Below are 13442 nucleotides of genomic sequence, written 5' to 3'. Positions count from 1 at the left end.
CTCCTGTCCCCACCTGGTGTTTCTGGTTGTCTCTGAAGTGAAAGTCTTGGTCAGAGCCACTGTCTCACCTCCCAGTTGGTCGTGGAGGTTTTGTTATGTCCCAGTTCAGTGTCTGGCTGTGTTCACTCTCACAGGCGGCAGATCTATCTGAGCTAGGCTGTAGCGTCTGTTGTGACTGCTGTGTGATCTGGATCCCTGTCCAGAGAGACTCTATTGCTGAGCCGTGAGCTTAATACACCCATGGATAGCTTGCAAAGAGCAGCAGTTGTCTGTTACACTGGCAATATGTTGCTGCTGTTTTATTTTGTTTTTCAAGCTTCCTTCAAATTTTGGCCAAATTTGACAAACAACACCTTTAAATCCTGTGGTCTTTAAGGGTGTAGCTTGTTGTGTTACAAAGCAAATATCCTGTAAACTTTTCAGTCCATGATGGTGACGGTCTGCTCAGGACTTTTTTTGACACTTTCCCACTTGATTCACTATGATGTACCTGCACATGAGGTAGCAACCGCATGGTCATTATGTCACTCTGCAAGTTGCTCAAAGCCTTTAATAAAGTTGAGTCATACTAGTAACTGAAATGACTTATGCATAATTTATAGTACTTTTGAAATCCCATTGCGTACACTGCAAATGTTTGTACACTTTCCAACAAATAATGACGTGTTACTGTAATAAATGTGTTATATTTTCCTCTTTCTCCTTCCTATGGGAGCAGAGAGCAGAGCACCACTCTGCCTTTGTGAGCGTGGTGAGCGGCAGCCTGTGTGTGTTTCTGGCCGTGTTTGTGCTGGTGTGTGCGGAGATGCTCTCACAGAGATGGAGGCGTCTGCTGGGCCTGATTGTATGGGCCACACACCTCACTATGGGCTACACCTTTATCTTCAGCAGCCCCATCATCCTGCCCTGGGATCAGGTAACTTCATCTTCCAGCATGGTTTAAGGTTATATTTTTGTTGCAAGTGACATTTACAATATGACCCTTCAGGTCTAAGCTGCAGTTTTAAATGTTTCCCATCACTCATTTTGAGAAGACAGATCATTTAAAAAACAGACGTGCTTTGGTTAATCAAATGAAAGACTTAAGTGTGTTATACAGTAAGAATTGCTTGTAACTGACCACCTTTCTCTCAAGTATTCTCCAAGACTCATGAGATGTATGACCACACTTTTAGAGTACCAGATTAATCAAAATTGGTGAATAATACCTTTTTCTGTTTCCAGGTGCCTTTCTTCCTCTTCATCATCTTCACGGTTTACACCATGCTGCCATTCCAGTTGTGGTACGCTGTGGTGCTGAGCGTCATCACCTCACTGTCCCACATCATAGTTCTCACTCTGCACCTCACCTTTTACAGCCATCACACCCCTATTGACCTTGCCAACCAGGTAAACCCAGTCGGATAAAGACCATGCAATTATGTTGTAGAAGTGCTAATGTGTCAGACTTCAAACCCAAAATTTGTTACTTAAGCAAGGTGTTTTTTTTGGTGAAGATAAAACAGACAAATGTGTATTTTAAAAAAGAAAATCTAAAATGAGGACAGTTTTTTATATATATCCCAATCCAGCAGGGACAAATACATTACATACATGTGTATGTGTGTGTCTGTTTCCTTTTGAGCTCTAACATCTCCTACTGTGTCTGTTTCTGTAGCTGCTCTCCAATGCAGTGGTGTTCCTTTGCGGCAGTGTGGTGGGAGCCTTTCATAAGGTCCTGATGGAGAAAACCTTGAGGCAGACCTTTCAAGACACCTTGAGGTGCCTGAGCATGCGGATGAAACTGGAGATTGAAAAAAGACAACAGGTTTGTGTGACACACCGGCCACCAAAGACTAGTTTTTTAACAAATATCTGCTACACTCTGTTTGAAGTCAAGAAATATGACAGCCTACAGTATGTCACTGTGTTGACTCACTGCATTTATCTAAAAACTAATCATATATGTTTGACTAATTTATACTTTTATGTAAAAACCCACCTACTACAGTTACAGTCTGAATTATTCACAGTGAGAACAAAGTAATGGTAACATTGATCGACAGCATGCATTAAGACACAGAATTCCTCTTTATAAGACAAAAGAGAAATAGATAAAACAGGCAAAACGTTAGTAGTGAAAAATAATCAGTCTGTGTGTCTGTCTTGAGAATTTAATGGATACCACCGATCGCTTAGTTGGTTGAATTGGGCCCCCGCTACATCCATGCACACTCTCATCAAGTAATGATCCATTTCTAATCTATTATTTATTCAAAAAATATTGTTTTGAGCATTTTAATTACTTTGCCAATACAGCATCATATAGCGACATTACTGATTACGAATGAAAATAGTTGGTCCGTAATTGTTAGAGCCAACCTCCTGTAATATTATTTAATCTTTAAACTTTGCCTTTGGCTGCCCCCATGTTGACTCTCTCTCATTGATGTTTTCATAGCGACTAACAAATCCTTCTGAAATTAGATTTTCCTGTGATGGCTTTTAAATTAGATGCATCTGTGCAGACTTGGTTTGACTTCAGAGGCATTTTTAAACAAATTTTTCCTTTTGTCATTTGTTATGACTGTTGCTTAGTAAGAGGACATAAAACTTGCTGACAGGGAAGCGGTTGCGTTGCCAAGCAGGACAGAAAGGAATGATATAATCGTTAACATTTAAACCTCCTGTTGTATTTGAATTGGGGCTGAGAAAAGGGAGCCTTGTGCACAGAAGTTAGCCAAAGAGCGCAGGGACACAATAGCATGGTGGGGCAAGCTCCAAAACGGCTCCAAATTGGGAACCAATGAGGGACTCACATTGTGTTCCCACATTAATTTTGGCAGCCCAGTGCGTTGATGTTTCTTGGCAGGGTGCGAAAGACATCAAAAGTGTCTTTTTAACAGCGTGACATGATCACTCCCCTTTGAAACCAATACTAATGAAATTCTCTGGAACTCTGCTGACACTTCCACACCTACTGCTTTCTTATAAATCAAAGGAAATGTGTGTTACTGTGTACATTTATTATCAACAAATGCTGGCAGTTAAAAATGTTACATACAAAAGTAATTTATTTAAATATAAAAGACTAAAGGATACAGCAGCCTTATACCATGTGACTAATCCTGCCGCTGCTCATCTTTATCTGTTTACAGGCCACTTTCTGATCTGTGAGTTTTCATGTTTCAGACTCCGAGGAAATTAAAAGGGTCATTTGAACCCTGTTCTGTCTCCCATGTTTGTGTTGTCATAGCTATATTTAAAAAATAGATAAAGTTAAATTGGATTATTTTGTTTTTATATTTATTTTAGCTTTTTGGAATGTTTTGAGTCAAAACATCTTTGCATAACCTTTATAAATTAATTTAAGGTGCAATTTCTTTATTGTGAGTCCTTTTACTGCCTGGAGAATGTCCAGAAACACTCAAGGGAAATAAAAGGCTTGTGACGGCTCACACAAAGGCCGCATGGAAAATTCTGACATGTTAAAGAAAAATCTAATTAAAGGTAATCTGAACTTATGCTTTTATCCAAGGCACCGTGTCAGACCACAAATGTCAGTAGCATCAGAACACGTCTTGCATAACATAAAGTGTGGTAGAGGTAAAACCATATCCGAGGTGTGGTGGTGTTGACTTGCAAAAAAATAAAAAAATGAAAAAATAAAAATACAGGTCCATGAACAGAGATTATTCAGGAGTTATTTGTAGTTTATTAGATTGAGGAAACAATCTGTGTTCCAACAGGACAATGACCCCGAGTGTCCAGCCAAATGAGAACTGGAATGGCTTCAAAACAAGAATTTGAATGTCCTCAAGTGGCCCAGAACCAAATCCCTTTGAAATTGAACTTAACTGTTCACACACACTCCAACACGCCTCATCTCACCTGACCCAACTTGTGGAATTATAAAGTAGGAGTAGGAAAAATAAATAAACTAAATCCAGATTTTACTTGGTGAATTACAGTTTAATGACTCACAGGGTTGTTGAATTCCTGTTTCAATACCAAATTCATGCAAACTGTGGGAAAACGTTTAAGGAGGTGAATACTTACGCAAGGTTTCCTCATAAATCATGAATTACTCTTTTATTCCTACATGCACACAGATACACACACACACAAACATCTCCCTCTCTTTCACATTATTGGTACACACACGCACATAGACATGCACACACTTGGCTTTGGTCTCGTACTGTAAAATTTGCTCTCTTAATACTCTCTCATGAAATAATCTCCATTTACATCTACTAGCACTTTTTAAAGCACTCTGTGATGACCTCATTCAAGAGCATTTCGTAGATGAATTTAACAAGCCTCGACTCAGCCGCCTGGTTCAGATGATCTAACCTCTGATGGGCAAGGATTAATCATTTCCCGTCTTAATCAAACCCATTGAACTTTAAACAGTCTTCAGACCTCTGGCGATTACCACTCGCTGAGTCAGGAATAATCTTTCACTTTGTCATGTTTATCATCATTTGGATATGATGGCAGAATGGTAACATGGCCATAACTGGTATAGATTGGTGCTCATATTGTGGTCTAACAACAGTAGCGACATAGAGGAGGAGATGGGCACAGGTGAAATAAACTCAAATTCCTTCACTTTAATTTACTTCACTTTTAAGCACAGCGCTCTGACAGATGCTTGTGTGGCTGTTCCGGGTTTTACTACTCATCACTGTGCACATTGTGTGTGACAAGCCAAATAAACCTAATTTCCTGGCTCACCTTAATTGCAGTTATGTAACTAACTGTGTTTGTATGTACATGTGTGATTTCGTAGGAGAACCTGCTGCAGTCGGTGCTGCCTGTTTACATCTCCATGAAGATGAAGCTGGCAATCATGGAGCGCTTGCAAGAATGTAAGGACAAAGAAGAGCAGCAGCGACTCGTCAAAGATAACAACTTCCACAGTCTTTATGTCAAGAGGCACGAGAATGTCAGGTACAAACACAAACAACCTTAAGACACACGTGACAGCCATAGATTTTCAGTAACTAGACTTTGTTATAAAGGCTCTCCTCATCATGGAAGCCTGATTATTCTGGTCAAAGGGCTGGTTTAAAAGCCTGTATTATTGATCAACCATCAAGACCTGTTGAAGGCATTCATGTGTCCTTCTATCTCTGGAATTGCATATTGACTTTCCCCCATTAGAGTTTTATAAAGTAAGGTGTCTGTGGCCTGAACCTGCCCTTTTCACACCAGGTAAGAGAAGACAGGTTCTGGGACCAGGATCAAACACTACATTTGTAAAACAGATATTAGTTCAGTTCAGGGTTATGACTCATGAAAAACAGCATTTTTATCAGCAGCTTTATTGAGACTATATTGTAAATCGACTTTACCGCTGTCTCTGTTCTATCTCTAATCTGGAAGGCGAAAAATCAGCTTTTTGAGCTATTGTACTTTGTAAGCCTGCAATGCTTTAAAACTAAAAATGTCTCTTTAATCGGACTGATTTTATTTCGCCATCTGTTTTCTTTATCTGCATTCTCAATCTTATAAATCCTCTGTCCACAGCAAAACTCATATTTCTGCCTTTTCTGTGCTTCATAAAAAATGGATGAGGTGAAAAGGCAAAAAAAAAAAAAAAAAATCCACACACAATGCAGATTTCCCTGACCGCTTCTCGTAACGATGGAGATTAGTGTATGTGTTTGTTTTCAGAACAGTGACCCAGTTACAGCTCTTTGTTTTACGAGGGGTTTCATTAATTTAGCAAGTGCTGACAGATATCGGGTCAGCTTAAACCGAACCTTGGCAGATGGCTCACTGTCTCATTTTTTTCTGATAAATATACGTAAGCTTTCGTGTCTGCCATACCTAAAGAGGAGAATTGCATTTTAGTGTATCTCAAGAAGAAATGTTAGTGGTTTAATCTTCTGACTCAGTTTTTTTTTTTTTTATTGCAAATATTTTTTTTCTTGACTTTAAAGGATTCCACTTTTGGTGAGGTGAATTGAAATTCAGTTGAAATTGCAGCATAGATAGCAAAACAGTCTGTGGATAGGATGTTAATATCCACTCTGTTGTTTATGAAGATAATCTCATCTTTCGTAATGCTGAGACACTAAAATGTTGGTATTTGCTAATGAAAAGTTCATTGTGGAGGCATCAGCCATGTTCATTTAGGGCCACAGCGAGAAGGTGTTGAATGATAGGCTGCGCCCCTGACCTATCCCTATAATTACCCCAGTCAGACCAGTTATTAGCCATGTTGTGTGTCTCATGAAGCACCTGGCCGTTTTCAGTCAGCCAGTTGAACAGTGTCCAGTCAGGTGCAGTATTTGTGTCCCTCTGCTGGTCAGCAGAATTGTTCTCAGGCCAGGCTGCAACTTCTTCACCAGCCAATGGTGGTATTCAGCCCTGGTTTAATGTGGTGCATTACAAGTTAAATGAATGCTACACACACACACACATATCAGTCAGTATTTGTGTTGGTGTTTAACATCTAACCAAATGGTTTGAAATGATGTGAACCCTTGTTTTACTTGGATTTCTTCATCAATATGGCGTTGCGTTCCTATTAACTGGCATCTCAAAGTCAAATTATAGATAGATCCCATCAGGCTGTAATTTACGTGCATAGCATTCATCACAATAACAAACATGTCCTGTAGCCCACTGACATGAGCATGGTGTTCCCTGAGGCCTACATTGCAGTGGTTAGAGTTTCACTTCCCACTAAGGACAGCTATGCTAAGACAGGGAGGCAGGTCAGGCTCTCTGTGTGGATTGGGCTTTTGCCAAACTTCTAGCTGTTTTTTCTTGTGGTGTCGAGTCTTTTAGAGGTCAGATGAGATGTCGGTGTCCCTCTGCGGTCTGCTGACCAGCAGCATCAATTATGTCAAGGCTGTGATTCAGCATTGAACCAGGCAGGCCTTTTAATCAGTCACTGATCACATCCACTATAGGTTAATGGGAGGTGGGTCAGAGGCTTTTTGCCTGAAATCCTCAATGACAGTTCAGGGGCCGTAATGCTCATAATGGGTCATAATAATACCGACAGGGCTGCTCAGAGAAAATCAGGCCTAAATATGGAGGACAAATGGTTTAAGCTTTATGGGCCCTGGTACTCTACTCAACATTAGCTGCATTAAGATGTCCAGAAAGCCAGGAAGGATCTCTGTCTTTTTTGTTTTTTGTGAATATTTCAGGCATGTAAATCACAACGCAGACATAGTATTTACAGCTGGAATTGAAATGCAATCTGTATCTCGAAAAGTTATCAAAATATAGAACACCTTAATGCACGGTGTAAACTGGGATGTAGACAGAGCTGTGCAGCTGATCTGCTGGGATATATATTTTATCTAGTCACAGGGCAGCATACAGGCCAGGACCAAGTGATACAGTATTTTCTATTGCTTAACATATTTGTCAAATTTCCAAAGAAGGGACGAATATTTATTTTTTCAGAGACAGCATTTCACAAATTGTACATCTGCCATATCTGAACAGCTCACTAAGATCCAATTTCAAAGAGGATAATGAGAAGGCATTAAAAATATAAATGCAAAGGCAAGATACATATCTCACTATATGTAACTTGGGTGAGATAGTCAGAGTTTACATGGATATACTACAGTTGCTCATCAGTTAGTTATTATGTTAAGGTTGAACGCCATACTTCCAACTTGAAAGCACCCTTCTGATATCTGTGGGATGAACTGGGAGTCCCACTTTGTGGATGCTAAACTCACGGTGGTTTTACTTGATTATTTTAAGTATTTCATTTTTTATACGTGGAAATTAATAAAGAAAAAAGAAATACTCCACCAGTACAAATAACAATCATACTGGTTTATTTGCGCTGCGTTATTTGTTTGGGTGTGTTAAACTCTCATTGTGTAATTTCTGTCTTTCAGTATTCTCTATGCTGACATTGTTGGCTTCACTCGACTGGCCAGTGACTGTTCTCCCAAAGAGCTGGTTATTATGCTCAATGAATTGTTTGGCAAGTTTGACCAGATTGCCAAGGTGAGTCAGCATTTTATACTTTCTTTATGTTGGTTTCTACAAACACTGATCGCTAAGCTCAAGTATTACTCTGGTGATAATATTATTAGTTGAGAGGTTCTATATGTATTTCTTCTAAACCTCAAACTGGATGGAAAATCGTGGCCTGGCAGTTGTACAAGGAAACACTCTCTTCTTATCAAACCATGACCGAGGCACTTAACCTCAGTAGAACAAGACCGCAGTTGTACCGAGTGGCTCCCATGTGAAGGCATGTGTACACTCATATCCCTTGTATCAGATTTTTGGTTTATCCTCTCTTCTTCCTCGTTCCTTGTAGGAAAACGAATGTATGAGAATCAAGATCCTTGGAGATTGCTACTATTGTGTGTCGGGGCTGCCAGTCTCTCTACCCAAACATGCCAAGAACTGCGTTAAAATGGGCCTGGACATGTGTGAAGCCATCAAGTGAGTTTGTGTCAACCCTCAACCTCAACCCTGCTGAAACCTTGTGTTTCTTGATGTAATTCTTACAAGAGATGTCATCAGCATGCTGAGTTTTGAGATGAATTATTTAAATGTGTAATGAGCTATTTCTGGAAACTCTCGGTGAACTTTGTTGTTTACTTGTAATGGTGGACTACATGGTGAGTCATTCTCAGTCATGTCTTAAGTTTAGGGGAGTAAAGTCTGTGTTGATTCAATTGTACATTAATGGCGAGTCGTGCACATGTTGAAGGTGATGTGTCATTTTGAATGTAGTGAGAAAGTCTGAGTGGGAGTGTTGGCTCTGCTCTACCGGAGGAAGTTTTCTAACAAGCTGTTGAGACAGGACTTGTATTGGCTGCCAAGGACAGAAGCCACTTTCCTTTACTATACTGCTAGAAAAGAACATTAGACTGTTTATGTGCATGTGTTCCTTATATCTAAACAGCCTTCATCAACAATGAGCTTTAGTGTTGCTGTGAAATTCCAGACAGGTACGTGAGGCCACAGGGGTTGATATCAACATGAGAGTGGGCGTGCACTCGGGCAACGTGCTCTGCGGCGTGATCGGCCTTCGCAAGTGGCAGTTTGACGTGTGGTCGCATGATGTCACGCTGGCCAATCACATGGAGTCAGGAGGCCTTCCAGGGTGAGCGATGCTAGCTTTGTATCTCTTGTGTGCACTGTGATGAAAGTAAAATGTACTAGTTCCCATCACCATCCAAAAAAATACGTCTTACACACTTTTAATGCCATTCCCTCACTGATAGACGAGTCCACATCACAGAGGCGACGCTGAAGCACTTAAACAAGGCTTATGAAGTGGAAGACGGCGAAGGCCACCTCAGGGACCCCTACCTAAAAGAGCTCAATGTCCAAACCTACCTTGTCATTGATCCACAGGTGAGTTCTCAGAAACAATGTGAAAACATTTTCAGATTACCGTAGTTTTGTAAAATGATACAAATGTCCTTTCCCCTGGAGTCCAGAATTTTTTTGGTTCAGGATAGATTTGTCGTTATCACCCAAAGCTAACACTGCTTGAATAGATTTTCTGCCTCTATCATTCAGGAAAGTACTGAGTCTAACGCTTTTCATGCATCATGGCTTCAGCTAAATGCCCACAGTGTACCGTAAATGCAATGTTAATTGTGTGTGTGTGTGTGTAAATGTGTGTTGTTAGTCTAAGGACCCATCACTGAACAGCCGTAGTGCACCTAAACCTAGGGTGAATGATGGTCTGAAGATGCGGGCGTCCGTGCGTATGACCCGTTACCTGGAATCTTGGGGTGCCGTCAAACCTTTTGCCCATCTTCAGAACCGTGAAGGCTTCACCACAGACACCATTGTCAATGGCAAGCCACGTAACAAGGTAAGCACGTTTGTTGTTGTTAGTTGTCATGAAGGCAGCAGCTATTCTTCTGATGGAGCCCACGTTAAAGCAGCAGTGCACCAATACAAGATGTGGTCTGATTGTTTTAAGTATTGAGACAAAGCATAAGAAATTATTATGGCTGGAGAACATAGGTGTCTCTCTCTTTTTTTTTTTTACTATGGAAATTGCTGGAAATGTTTTTGCTGCAGGATCTTGAAAGCTTTAGGCAAGTATGAGAGACTTTAAAGGTGTTTTTTAGTTGATGTTACCTCAGAGTCAAGAAGGGTGCACCCAAAGTGCCTGTGAGGTGGTTTAAGAACCTCAAGAAGTTGGATGAATTGAGTTCGAGTGCATTTGTTTTGCAGCGTCCATTCAATCCCTTTCCAAACATTCTTATTGGGTGAATGTTGTCTTTTCCAGGACATCCCTCTACGAGCAGCACCCAGCTTCAAGAACCCTGAGAGGTGAGAGCAATAATATCTACAACATGAATTCATATGTTAAATCCCTGTTTGGTCACTATTGTTATTTTGAAGTTTTGCTAACCTTCAGTAGCACCCGGCCACATAGAAGACTTTCACCACCAACTTTCCCTGCTGGGACATTCTGATCTATTCATAGAATCTCAACTGGTCATGAGTAATATTCCATTTATTTTTAAAAAACATGTTTTTATATTTATGATTTTTTTTTCTGGAATTCAGTGTATAATTTAAAATTTTCAGCTACACGCACAGAGATTATTATAATGTATAAGATTAATTCCTTCCACGTGAACTTACACATATCGATGGAATGATGTCTCCAGTGGGTAATCAAGGTCACGGTAGACAGCTTGTTACACGTAAAGATTTTCCTCTTGTCTCGCATGGCTGTACTCTTTTTCTCCCTGTGGAAACATGATCAACGTTTTAAATGTTTAATCTAGTCGAGGGTCATATCATATGCAGTGAGCAGGCAGGATGTTGCTGCGTCTTCCTCTCTTACAGATGATGTGGAGGTGTATGCGATAAACCGTCTCTCAGCTGCCTTGTGTACGTGCCAGGTAGCAGAGAAGGGAAATAAGAACTTTTCTGTTTAAGAAATTAATGTCCATGATATATAAAGTGTCAATGCATGATTTCAATGCATAAATCAACATTATGTATTAACACCTGACCTGTTAGCGTTAGAGGAGTTAGTTCTGAACCTAAGTGAAACTAACGAAATGTCGTCACTGACGGTCTGCTTAGTGTGCTGCACTGACAGTAATTTCTTGCAGAGCGGTGGGATGCTGAGCTCTATGACGGGCACTTCCATTAGCCTCAAACAATGCACAGACAAATTGATTATGGTTGTAGCTCATAATGGTTAATTCTCTTTTCCTGTCTGGCACAGGCAGTAAGCGTAAGGACAAATATTTAAAGTGGGGCTGCTGATTAGTGGGTGGAACTCACCTACACAAACTGCGTGGGCTAGAGTAATGTGATTAGAGGAGATAAGTGTGCGCCTAAAAGCACAAGCATTGGACCTCGTGAGAATGGAGGTTTGTGATATCTCGGAAATTTCATTCATGTATGCACAGTGTAATGTAGCAGAGGCAGCTGCATCTGTGGCTGAAGTGACTGTGAAATGAGGTTCACCCACTCAAGCTTGATGACATTACATATCAGAAAATATTTTTTTTGTGGTTAACAGTTGTGTGTGTTACCCTCGTTCACCAGCACTATTTCCTTTATTAACTGATTAAAATGAATCCTGAGATTGATTTCATCAGTGGCTCCTTACTGCTCTGCTGTGATGAATGTATTTTTGTGTCTTATTGTTGGACCCTGACAGCTTCGATGAGTCTCTCGAAGAACCGTTCACGTTGCCTACCCCTCCGTTCAGCAGCTATAAGTGAGTGGGGCCTTTGTAGTCCCGCAAGGTCCTCATTCCTTCAGTGCAGTAGTTCTCAACCTTTTGGCTTGTGACCCTGATAAACAAAAACAAAACAATGCTTGCTCATACATGTACTAGTTTAAGTGTAAATGAGCTTTCACAGACTGTAAATTACACTTTTGAGTTCCCACAATCGTTTTAAATTTGCAAATTGGTGCCCAGTAATCAGTATGCTTCATGGAATTATTTAAGTGTTGTTGAACTGATTCATTTTCGTGGGAGTAAAGGATAAAATGAATCATTTATCACAGTAATTTAAAAAGTGATAACACTTTACACACATTGAGAATTTTAACCATGCTCCAAATGTGTTAATAATTCTGTCAGTACACTGCTAAAAAGTGTCTATGTGAGGTCCTCCTGACCGACAAGGTGAGAACTATTGCCTTTAATAGAGAACCTTGCTGTCCTGACACTAACCTGAGCAGCAGTGTGATGCTGTTCTTTACTCACCGTTTCTCACTGCTACCTTTTTGTAACAGGGCAACTAAGATCTCAAAAGCCTTCAGAAACCCTGTAACCTGGACTGACACGTTCCTATTAACGCTGATCACTGACCGGGGCTTGTTTGTATCTGGGGCTGTGCATCTTTGTAAATGCTTCCTTCCTGATAGAGCAGAGGGGGTTTTCAACCAGAAGCACTCCCACTGAATCCCACAGAGATCATCTAACGCACAGCACTCTGCATCCGGCGCACTCCCTCTACGTAACTCTCTCACTGGGCCAAACCATATTTCTCTTTTCTCACTAATGCTCAGAATGGCATTAACCATGTTGCCTCCAAGCACAGCTTAACTGGACCTGCATGACCTGATCTGGTTTTCCAGCATCTGTTCCAGTCCACTTGTGTGTATCGGTGTCTGTCCATCTGCCTCTCCCTAATTGTCTCTGTGCTTTCCGGTGCAGGAACAAATCCCAGAAGAGTAAGTTTGATGAGGAACTGCACAATGAGATGACTACAACCATAGATGAGCTCAGCAGCAAGTATGTCTATTTTTACAGCATGACAAATCACACATTGTGCACGTGGTGCATTTTTTTATGTAGTTAGACACACTTAGACACACAACTTTATTTACAGTAATGTAAATTACTGTTGGTTTACTGTTGGTTTGTCGGGTGTTCAGAAGGTTTTGTTGTGCAGACAACCATGAATCCTTCAGATATTGGTTATCCCCCTTTTCATTCAGTGACGCCATGAGGTTCACATTTTTGGTCTAGAGAGGAGATGACTGTGTGATGTACAAACATTCATGTCCCCCTCAGGATGATTTGGTGATCCCCTGACTTTTCATTAGATTAAATGGTAAAAATTTCCAGTACTTTGGTTTAACAGGAAATACCTGCAGAACTAATCACATTCCCATCAGTCTCAGCTGTACTACTGCGGTATTAAAGCTAAAACTTTCCCTGCAGCCCAAAAAGCATTTTCCCATAGACGACCATTGTAAAAGCAAACAGAATGACGGGACGCGGGACTGTTATCAAGTTTTGATCCTTGCAGGTTTCATATTTGTAAAACTTTACTTAAAAAAATTCAGTGACATCTTCGCCATGTTGCGTCTGTGGGCTGAACATGGACACTACTTCACATATTCTGTAACAGGCTGCAGATTTAGGAAATGAGAGCTAAGCAGTTTGAGCAATTCCCATTGGACTGGAAAGGGTGCCATCTGTTCGTTCACTATCTTGTCCTTCTATACAAATC

At 40.6% G+C, this 13442-nt stretch overlaps 1 protein-coding gene across 4 annotated transcripts in view; it reads left to right on the top strand.

The window, feature by feature from the left end:
• The window catches only part of adcy7 (adenylate cyclase 7), a 51985-nt gene that overhangs the window by 29864 nt on the left and 8679 nt on the right, over nucleotides 1-13442 (top strand). For 3 of the 4 annotated variants that reach the window (XM_037096813.1, XM_037096812.1, XM_037096814.1), the window contains 12 exons: nucleotides 719-916; nucleotides 1225-1389; nucleotides 1658-1807; nucleotides 4775-4935; nucleotides 7863-7974; nucleotides 8294-8421; nucleotides 8930-9088; nucleotides 9210-9342; nucleotides 9623-9811; nucleotides 10235-10278; nucleotides 11633-11692; nucleotides 12641-12718. In XM_037096813.1, coding sequence (XP_036952708.1) covers nucleotides 719-916; nucleotides 1225-1389; nucleotides 1658-1807; nucleotides 4775-4935; nucleotides 7863-7974; nucleotides 8294-8421; nucleotides 8930-9088; nucleotides 9210-9342; nucleotides 9623-9811; nucleotides 10235-10278; nucleotides 11633-11692; nucleotides 12641-12718 — 1577 coding nt within the window. The remainder of the gene's footprint in view (nucleotides 1-718; nucleotides 917-1224; nucleotides 1390-1657; nucleotides 1808-4774; nucleotides 4936-7862; nucleotides 7975-8293; nucleotides 8422-8929; nucleotides 9089-9209; nucleotides 9343-9622; nucleotides 9812-10234; nucleotides 10279-11632; nucleotides 11693-12640; nucleotides 12719-13442) is intronic. The other variant, XM_037096815.1, reaches the window with a different exon arrangement.

This window comes from Acanthopagrus latus, chromosome 4, assembly GCF_904848185.1.
Source record: "Acanthopagrus latus isolate v.2019 chromosome 4, fAcaLat1.1, whole genome shotgun sequence".
NCBI classification, from domain to species: Eukaryota; Metazoa; Chordata; class Actinopteri; order Spariformes; family Sparidae; genus Acanthopagrus; species Acanthopagrus latus.
Note: the sequence above shows the minus strand (reverse complement) of the source record. Positions and strands in the feature narration are given on the sequence as shown.